Genomic DNA, 10,330 nt, shown 5'->3' with positions numbered 1-10,330 from the left:
TTTGCTTGGAAATTGCCTCTTCTACAATTGGATAATTCTTTTCAAGGAGAATTAAGGTTTAATCTGCTCATGTTCTTTGCCACTTGGTTACAGAATAGAGATTTGTTTGCGTAATTATTCTGTATACATGCACACTAGATTTATCGGAAGCTATCATTCTTAGGGGGTAGAAATTGGCTTCTCCCTTTTCTCTGAAGGGAAGCTTCGTCTCACCGCCTATACGATAAATGCTCATTGCATGCTTTATTTGAAATCTCTGAGTCTCTGACGAGTCCCATATAACTGTACTCCCTAACACAAATAATTTTGAAAAGATTGAAACAGAGAGATCTAAATCAGACCAACTACTATCTATAGGCCGAAGTTGGAATCTCCATAAGATTACCAAAGGCACATTTTCACAGTACATACAACATCAGTGAACTGTTAACTCCTAATGACATTAACAGACTAGTAATGTCCTAGAACCTCTCGCAAATTTCCTTTGAATGCCAAGGGGCAACAAGCTACCTGGGAACTACGTAACATCCTAGACTTGCATATATCAGGAAGATGGAACTCATGCTCTGGGAAATAGGTAAACACTAGCCTTGATAACCAATCTGTTTCCAAGCTTGAATCCGGGGCTAACAGGGAATCCCACAACATGACCAGCTGGAATCCGACCATTAGAAAATTTCACAACACTCTCCATATATTGTGGATGAAACTCAGCTCCCCTACTTGCCTCGAATTGACTTGGTGCAGGGTCGAGTGAGAAGGCCAGCAAGTGAAGCAACCAAATGGCCTTGGCCAACCCCAAGAACTCTCGATAAAACTCACTCCTTGGATGGCTGCCAGTGAGTACTTGCTGGCGCTGCTCCAAGTTTCCGAACAAGGACTCCTCCATTTTCGGATGAACAATTTCCAGGTACTTCTTGGAGCAGAATTTTCCAAAATGACATGTTGGCAAGATTCCAAGAAGTTCAATGGGGTCCATGGCCTTCATATCACGATACTGAGCAAAGCAGTCACGGCGGAACTGGTCTGGGTTGAGAAGCGAGGAGAGGCTTCCATCCATGTAGAAGGTTTCATGGTCAAAGCCTTGGAAGACCTTGCGAGAAATGTAGGACTCCAGAGCATACTTGGCATGATGGCTTGCAATGGTGGAGGTGATAGCAGTGGTACTGGTAGTCAAATTGTCAGTGGTTGTGGTGGCAGCTTCAATAGAACGAACGGCTGCAGCAATGTCCCAGTGGGCAGCACGCATGAAGGTCAGGAGAAGTGACGTGAAGGACTTTGATGTCCTTTTCACTTGGCTCATCGTTAATTCAAATAGCTCTGGGGCTGGGGCTGCTGCAACTGTTACAAGCAATGAAGAAGGGTATAGTTTATAGATGCATTCCAACATGAAAAGAACAATGCTTTGATAAGGAAATAGTCCAATTACATTCCATTTGGTTGCTAAGAAAATGACTGAGCATTAATTAAAGTTGAAGCGTACAATCTCTAAGATTTGCGATTACTCTGGTTTCCAAGTTTACATAGAAGCTTAAAAGTTGTCTTCGACACTCGGTGTTATGCAGGTAAGCATTAAACTTCTCACATTTCTCTGTCAGTGTCTCAAATCTTTGAAAACAGTTCAAGCCGTGCTGGTTAATTATCGAATCTAGGAATCTAGTGTTACTGGTTGCTAAGAGTTTGCATTGGAGATCTGAAGACTCAAGTTTTCAACTGTGTTTGTTATATACAGAGTTACGAATACAAGTCCAGAATTTTTATTCAAAGGTAGACTAACATGTTATGAATGCATTTTGATACTAGCCTAAAAAAGTTCTTTGCCGGGGGATAGCAGACTAACCTTGAACACCAAGAGAGCAGCTAACTTTCCTCCTTGACTGGGACCTCCCCTTCTTTCCACTCCCATCACTGCTCAAGCTAGTAACACTCCTCAGCTTCTCCTTTAAATTCTCCACCTCCACCTCCCTCGCCTTCACTTCCTTCTTCAGATCTTCCACCGCAGCCTCATAAGGCGCCACAATCTCCCTCAACATCCCCACTCCATCACCACCAACACCAACACCTCTCCTCCTCCCTCCATCACTACCAACACTAACACGCCTCCTGAATCTCTCTCTCAAAAAAGTCAACCTCCTCAACTCCCCTACCACCACCACATCAGCCACCCTTAACCTCTCCGGGTCCCACGGGCTATGCGCCTCTTGTAAACTCCCATAAGCCCTCTTCATCACCGATACCGAATCAAACACCTCATTCATCAGCATCTCCATCTCCATCACTCTCTCCATTGGCACCACCATTCCGCTCTTAACATTAAAATCCCAATTACCATTAACTCTACCTCCCTTCTCTCTCATTTCCTCCTCCTCTTCGGACAACTCCTCGCATTCATCCGTTTCATATTCACACACTTCTTCACCATTTCCGGCAACATTATTTCCAGATTCCTGACGACCAGCGGCTAGTGGATGGAGCAAACAGGAAGCTGCTACTCGTTGGATTAGATCGGAGAAATTGGATGAGACTTTGCTTGCCATTTCTCCCTTCTTCTTTGGCTTTACCTCACAGTTCCTACCCCCCCTATAAGAAAAATCAATCAAAAGAGAGCAAGGGTAGTAGTTATTAAGAGGATGAATCTGTTACAAATTATCTGTCATTTGCCGAGGATAATAACAGCCTGCAGCCTGCAGGAGCACCACACCCTTTTAACATAACATCACACCTACTTAATAATAATAATTGGATACGGACATGCATTGCATTCAATAAGCAATGACCCCAATTAATGATGAGTTAAGCAGTACCATGTAATCAAGTAAAAGAAGATTTAAAATTACTGACCTGGGGTTATGGTTATGTCCAGATCGTGAAGCGGTCAACCTCGCTGGCTTCACATTAACGACTGGGTCTCTGTCTAATGGAAAGGAGTATAAGAAGTTAAGGTTGTTGTTGCTGATGTCCTCTGCTTCCAGCTGGCTGCTCTTCTTCTTCCTACGAACCCAAAATCTGCTACTGTTAGTGAAACTGCCTCACCTGACCTCAAGTGGCATCTTGAACAGGGCTTGCTAAGCTAGAGCCTGTGTGTGTAAATGGGGAATGGGCATCTAGGATGTGGAAACTGGTTATGTGTGTCATACACGTGTGAGATCATCAAGAATGTAGGGTTCAGATTGATAGACAAGATATTGTATCTTGTGCACTCCGTTCTTTGAAGCGGGGACGCTTGATTCTCGTTGCTATGGGTGGCACATGGATGGTGGATGCTGTCTTGGCCTGCGTGGTCCTTGACAGTGGTGGACTCAAGAACAAGTTACAATACCTTATGTTGACTCCGATTTGCAAATTCACTTGTTGTCTAGGTCCCTTAGGAGGGGGAAAAGGTACGGTAGTTGCCATCGTATTACTTATAATCAATCCACTTGTAATAAAGTTTGCAATTAAAAACAAAAAAACCAAGAAAATCTATAGTTTTCCCTTCTTTTATACATGGCAAACACGGCGTAGCAAAGGCTATTGGACTACAAATACAGGCCCTTACCACGTGAGACCCTGTCCCACAAAATTTACTACATCTCCAAGAAAGATGCTCAGAACTGCAGAGAAGTGTGATTGGCGAATTGCTCAAGCAAGGGCAAAAGGACAAGATTCCAGCAAAAGGAAATAAAATGATCTTTTCTTTAATAATGATCACTGCCAGTCTAGAATAGAAACATGGAGTTTGTCTAAATCCCAACACATTGAGCTTCCAGCTCGAGAGCACCCTTGTAATGAATGCTCTTGGAAAAGCCAGGGGTTTAAAGCTTGAACCGTTATCGGTTATTTTGTAACCAAAAAAAAAGAAAACAGAGAGGCTTGAATGTGTAACTGATGGCTGATCATCAATCTTCATCAAATATCAAATAAATTGGTTTTATCAAGTGATAAATCCTATCCATTTAGGCATCTGCGAAACTCAGTGCACGTTACAAGACAGAATAGCTAAAGTTAGTGGGGAACCGGGCAAGTTTAAGAAATGGAGGACATGGCAGATGTTTAGTTAGATCCTTATCAGAAACAGGCCTTCAGCCCCTGCTCAAGCGAACAATTTCAGTGGCTATGAGCTACCAGGGCAAGAAATGTGTCGCGGTTATGTCCAATTTCAGTGGCTTGAGCTACCTGCCGATTACGTATGAGGAGAATTGCTTTGCTTACTCTCAAATATCATATGTATTCTTTTGTGCATGAATTAAGGGGAAAATAAAACCATGGAGGTAGCCAGCTCAAATTGGGATACCAAAAATAACTGGAATTTGCAAAGCATAAGCTTCAGAAAGTCATGCAGCTTGTTAAGTACTATATCATAGATTTAATCTTCCAGATAATAAATCAGTTACCTCAAGCCTAACAAATGAAACACTCTCCTAGGATAACAAGATCAACGAAGCTTCAGTTTGGTAAAAATGGAAAATCAGAAGCTGATTCATTTTATCTGTTCGGTTTAGGACACTGAAGTTTCAAAGCTAAAATATACGGCCATGAAACCAAAAGTCTTAGAGACACCCCACAGAAAACGAGGCAGAGCATAAGAGCCTAGAACTTCCCTTTGGAAGAGCTCCTAGACTGCATTTTTCCGCTGCAACTGGCAACTTTCAAACCATCTAAAGTGCTGCAATCTTCACGGAAATGCACCATGAAATACAACACATAGAAAGTAACTACAGAATCATTGCTTCTGCTAATAAATACAAGCTAGTCGTGAATAGAAGTGTAGTAGTTAAGCATGCATGCATGATCTGGATTATGTTAAAGTTATGGAGGTTATTACCTTGCACTGTCAGGACGCACGGAACAAAGGAAGATACCGGAGAACATGGTCTCTAACACTGGTGGGATCGGGTCGGATAGGATTAGATTTGCAAGTTAAGTGATTTGACTCAACGAGTACTGCAGACACCTCAAACGAACATAGGAGTTTATATAGAAAGTTTCCAACGGCATGTACCAAACTCATAAACAATACAAAAGGAAGCTGTTCGATTCGACAAGCTTCTGTTTGGATGTTTAGTCACCACTCACATGCAATTCACTGAACTTGGCAACACAGTTTTCGACCGGTTTGATTTTGATTGGAACCTAATCGTCAATCAACAAAGATTATCAAAGAAAAACTCATCATCAGGATAAATAATCACCAGTCATATCTAGTACTTGTAGAAATTAATCTGTAATATTATCACTTCTTGTTTAGTCTAGGAGTTCTTTCCTTCTTGCAGGGTGAGCAGACCATGATACGCATGCTTTGCCCACAAGTAAAAATATTAAAACGTCAAAAGAAGTACTGTTCTCCACTGATTTAATCTGTGCACAGAAACTAACATAGCATAGATGGTGAAACAATTTAATTCGTGGCCCTCTTGAGAGCTTTGCTGTGATTTGTGCTCTTTCTCCTGTAAGAATCCCAGCTAGCAGCGGACAGCAACTTCAAAATTATTTAGTGCTGCTCCACTATTTTTCAAATTACGACGCATGGAATTCATGTATATGGTAAAGACAAGGAGGGAGGGGGGACTTCCCATCAATTTTCTCTTAGCGAGTGTGTGATATTTTGTTTGCCATTATTTTTGCCAGGCCACTCCATTTTGGAGGAGGGTGTTTGGAGTGTGACTCTTCCGACACTGCGTGTCTTGAGTGAAAAGTATTGCTGGGCCGATCGATATTGCGTTTACAGCTAGCGTGATTTGTAATTGATTGCTTGACCATACATTTGATTTTTAGTTCTAAATGAATAATTCAAAAACTGTTGGGTATTTTTCAGAACATATCATGTTCAATTCGAAAGGTCAAGCAAGATTAGATGAATCATACACGAATTGTGGACAGCCTTTGAAGGAGACCTGCAAGCTTTGATACTAACTAGATTAAAGAGATCATACTCACAGTTATCTAAAAGCCTAAACTACTGTAAGTATCTAAGGTTATATTGTCTTGGATCCTTGTTTTCAGCAATCCTGTCCGTGTAAATTCGATCCTCTTTACTTAACTTCCAAGATCATAGTGAAAAAAATAGCTGAAGAAGGTGGTGAGTTATGGAGATTATACCTTACCACCGAAAGAGCTAAAAAAACAAGCAAGAAGTAATAATCACAGGATATTCAAATTAAATTAGTAGCATCCACTATTGAGTTTCACTTTAAAATCGCAATCCAATAATTCATAATTTCATTAAAGTTTTTTCTTGTTATTTATCAATTTTCATGCACACAAAAGGTGAAGATCAAAGTTTAACTCGGCCTAGTCCTATATATTCTTTTGCACGTGATTGGTCCTTGCATCATTAATATATTAAATGAAAAAAAGACATATATAATTATGATTAAAAAAATACTTATAAATGTAGTAGCGGTTATTTAAAAAAAACTATTTGAAAATATATCAATTTTCATGCACACAAAAGGTGAAGATCAAAGTTTAACTCGGCCTAGTCCTACACATTATTTTGCACGTAATTGGTCCTTGCGTTATTAATATATTAAATAAAAAAAACATATATAATTATGATTAAAAAAATATGTGTAAATATAATAGCCGTTATTTAAATAAATTTACTAGAAAATATATTAATTTTTACTTTTTAAAAATTAATTTTGATATAAATAATCAAAACAATCGGAAAATAAAAAAAAATTTGAAAATAATTTTAAAAGATTTATAATATGAGGTTATTGGAGGGTTTAATTGTTACGTGGGAATTTCATGATCACACTCTTGTAAAAGGAACTCAAGATAAAAAAAATTAAAGAAATTCGATTAGAAAAGGTCCCATTTCAGAAGTTGTTTATATATTAATTAGAGAAAGGAACATTAATTAAATAATTAATCAGAAATAGATCTTGTTTTGTAGGTAGGCGGGAACAATCTGCATAATTAATTTAATTGTTCGAGTTATGATTGATTAGTTAGTTAGTTAGTTAGTTAGGCAGCTAACATCGATGGATGGGGCACAGTTAGGAATGTGTTGGCTAGGCATGAGTATCCGTCATGGATTAACAGATTCCTATTTTAGGCTCTGCTATTAACATTAAGATTTTATAAATAATAATAATAATAATAATAATAATAATAAAACTAGAAGATGTGAGGAAATTAATGTTCACCTCCTCACAAACTCACATGTCACTGGTCACTTAAACAGTGATTTTTTTTAATTTAATTTTTCTTTCCATTTTAATCTTATACTTTAATATTAAGTTTACAATAGATAATTTATTTTAATTTGTTTTTTATGTAATTATTATAATTTTATAACTCGTTTCACATGTTTAGTAGGTTAACTTGAGTTATTTTTATTTTTATTTTTATTTTTATTTCAAATTTTAGTATTCGGTTGATTAAAAATTAAGTTTTATAGTTTATTTTATTTTTTTATAGGATTATTTTAGTCTTACGACTTAGATGACAAGTTTTGTATGTTAACCCATATTTATTCAAGTCATTTTTTTTTATTATATTCTTTAATATTGGGTTGATTGAGACTTGAACTTTACAATTTATTTTAATTTGTTTTTTATGAGATTATCTTGATCTTATGACCCGGGATGCAGGTTTGGCGAGTTAGCCGAGTTGATTCAAGTCTTTTTTTTTTTTGTCTTTTTTTCATTGATTTGTTTTCTTCAATTTCATCTTTCAACATAGAATTGGTTAGAAAATAAGCTTTATATTTTGTTTATATTTTTCTTATGAGGTTATCTCATTCTTATGACTTAAGTTATAAATTTAACAGATAAACCCAAGTTGTCTCATGTCGTCTTTTAAGCCTTCATTTTAATTGAATTTTTTTCTTCAACTAAATTCTTCAACAATGAGTAAAATGAGAATTGAATTTCATAATTTGTTTTGATTTATTTTCTATTAGGTTATTACCATCTCTTGATGCAGATTCTAAATTTTGCATGTTAACTCGAGTGACCTGAGTCAATCCAATATATTGTTATCTTGATATTTTTTTTAAATATCATCTTAAAATTTATTTTAGTCAACTTATATTTTTATCAATCATCTGAATTACTTTTAAATCTACTAAGTTAATTGGGCCATATCAAACTAATTCTCACATGATTTAAAGTTTTTTCTTTAATAGAAATTATTTTAACAACATCTAAATATTTTTTATGTTAAAAAAAAAGTCAATCCAACCATAGCATAGCAACCCATTGTGTACTATATTAAAACATGTGGGAAAAACTTTGTATATTTATTGTGAACACATACTTATTACATTGTGGACGACACTGTAGTATTTATAGGGAGTGTTGTCTTTATTGTGTTTAGTCAAAAATTATTATTGGAAGTGTTGTCTTTTCTATTTTTGTGCCAAAAATTGTTGGATCTAGCTCAAATCCAAATCGCTTTCAGAAGGATCCAAAGTAGTTTTGGATTCAACTCCATAATATAACCCAATAGCTTTAGGTCTGACCTCAACTGAACCCATTAGCGTTGGGTCTTGCTATTGGGTCTAGTTCCGCAATTACATCCAAGTTTACTAGGTCCGGCTCCGTAGCCAAACCCAATAACAGGACCCGACACTTTAATTTAACTTTTTTTTGCTCTTATTTAAATTTTTTCACACAATAAAGAGAAAATAAATTATGAGAGTTCTTTTTATATTATATAAAAGTTGGGTGATGAGAATTTTTTTTATTTGAGGTTGGGTTGAATTTTTTTATTAAAGCATATTTATTTTTTAGTTTCGAAAATGCTTTAAAAAAGTTTTGAGAATTTTTATTTTTTTAATTCAAATTAATTTTTTTAATATCTTTGTATTGTTTTGATATGATGTTATAAAAAAATCAATTTTAATTTATTTTCTCTTATTGGATTTTTTTCAAACGATAAAAAAAAGATAAATTGATGGTAGTTTTTTGATATTCTACAAAAATTAGATGATGATAATTTTTTCATTTGAATTTATATTGGATTTTCTTATTAAAACATGTTTGTCTTTACATTTAAAAAATATCAGCACACTAATAATGATAGCGAATGTAGTATATGCATAATCTATTTCAATAAAAACTAAAGAAATAAGAAGAAGAGAAAAAAAAGAAGAAAAGTTATCTCATCTATTAAAGAATTATGTTATCTTTAATGAACGAAAAAGAGGAATTTATTTAGTAATATTATTTTTGTAAAAAAAATCTTGGTAATTTTAGTATGTTTTCCTTAATTGTTTTAGATTAGACTAAATGATTTATATATTTTAATAAACTTTATGACTATTCAAAAAACAATTAAATAATAACATAAAAATTTTATATATACATATTCTTAATACATGTCTAACATATAATCGCAATAAATTTTTTAAAATAATAACATTTAAAAAAATTATAATTTTAATATTATTATATTAAAATTGATCAATGAATTTTTTATTTATATCATATACTTTATATATTTGTATTATATGAAAGAATTTTGTTAATAATAAAATCTATTAAAAAATAATTTATAAATATTATAATATAATATCATGTTGGTTAGGTAAAAGTATTTTAATTTTATAATATTAGTTTAGGAGATTCAAAGCTTTATTAATATTATATTCTATATAGAAGATATTGAGAACAAGTCAATGAGAAGCTAGTTGGTCAAACTACTAGTAATGGCACACCAATCAAGTAAACTGAATGTAAATAATGAGAATAGGAAGACGAGTTGACGATGATAATAAAGTGCAAGTAAAGTGACATGCAGGTGAAATTAAGATAGGCGTGATAGATCGGTGGATGGCTTCAAGTTCATGTAAATAGAGCTTCGAACATTGTTCGGTGAGTGAGTGGGAGAGCTTCTAGAGATTTAACTGGAAAGCAAACTTGCTAGCAAAGGTTAAAAGGAAATGACAGTAAGAGTTTTTCTTCCATGAACCCCATGAACCCTATTTTGAGCTCACAAAGTTTATCTTTCCAATGCATTCCGAAAACAAGGGACACTGACCTTGTCAGAATTCGGAATGTCTGTGTTCATCTTGAATCGTTTTGTTGTAGAGCTTCGATCCATGTCAAATAAGAAAAACACCATGGATTAGTGCATAATTAACCAAATTACTTGGTTAATTTTTCAAGGATATATCGAGCATCTACACCCTTCATATGGTGCCAGCCTGCCAGGAACTGGGCCAATAAGGTGTGGTTAGTTTCAAGTTCATTCTGCTAAAAGCTGTCGCATCCCGACCTACCAGTCCCGTTGTAACAGTCAGAAATGAGATAAGGTTTCTAAGATATTTTTGTAAGAGGTAAGATATTTAACTTGTTGGTCCCAATATCTGTACGAAGTCAGGAAAATGGTTAGCAAA

At 35.2% G+C, this 10,330-nt stretch overlaps 1 protein-coding gene across 2 annotated transcripts; it reads right to left on the bottom strand.

The window, feature by feature from the left end:
* Nucleotides 1-323: 323 nt before the first annotated feature.
* LOC105117890 (uncharacterized) lies at nucleotides 324-10,257 on the bottom strand. Of its 2 annotated transcripts, XM_011015693.1 has the most exons (6): nucleotides 9,973-10,257; nucleotides 5,027-5,112; nucleotides 4,805-4,933; nucleotides 2,842-2,991; nucleotides 1,841-2,580; nucleotides 327-1,341 (listed from the first exon to the last, which is right to left on the bottom strand). In XM_011015693.1, the coding sequence occupies exons 3-6, from the start codon at nucleotides 4,849-4,851 to the stop codon at nucleotides 560-562; spliced, it is 1,719 nt and encodes a 572-aa protein (XP_011013995.1). In that variant the 5' UTR covers nucleotides 4,852-4,933; nucleotides 5,027-5,112; nucleotides 9,973-10,257; the 3' UTR covers nucleotides 327-559. The 2 variants fall into 2 exon arrangements, with proteins under 2 accessions (XP_011013996.1, XP_011013995.1); XM_011015694.1 differs by lacking the exon at nucleotides 9,973-10,257 and having other exon boundaries at nucleotides 324-1,341; nucleotides 1,841-2,571; nucleotides 5,027-5,219.
* Between the last annotated feature and the right edge of the window lie 73 nt (nucleotides 10,258-10,330).

This window comes from Populus euphratica, unplaced genomic scaffold, assembly GCF_000495115.2.
Source record: "Populus euphratica unplaced genomic scaffold, PopEup_1.0 scaffold1598.1, whole genome shotgun sequence".
In the NCBI taxonomy this organism is placed as follows: domain Eukaryota; kingdom Viridiplantae; phylum Streptophyta; class Magnoliopsida; order Malpighiales; family Salicaceae; genus Populus; species Populus euphratica.
Note: the sequence above shows the minus strand (reverse complement) of the source record. Positions and strands in the feature narration are given on the sequence as shown.

Bases quoted from the DNA above. Each gene is read 5' to 3' on its own strand.
- LOC105117890 (XM_011015693.1), bottom strand. From the start codon at position 4,851: ATGTTCTCCGGTATCTTCCTTTGTTCCGTGCGTCCTGACAGTGCAAG. The intron at 2,581-2,841 runs GTCAGTAATTTT...TTTTTCTTATAG, and splicing joins GGACATAACCATAACCCCAG to GGGGGGTAGGAACTGTGAGG. The intron at 1,342-1,840 runs GTTAGTCTGCTA...TGCTTGTAACAG, and splicing joins CTGCTCTCTTGGTGTTCAAG to TTGCAGCAGCCCCAGCCCCA.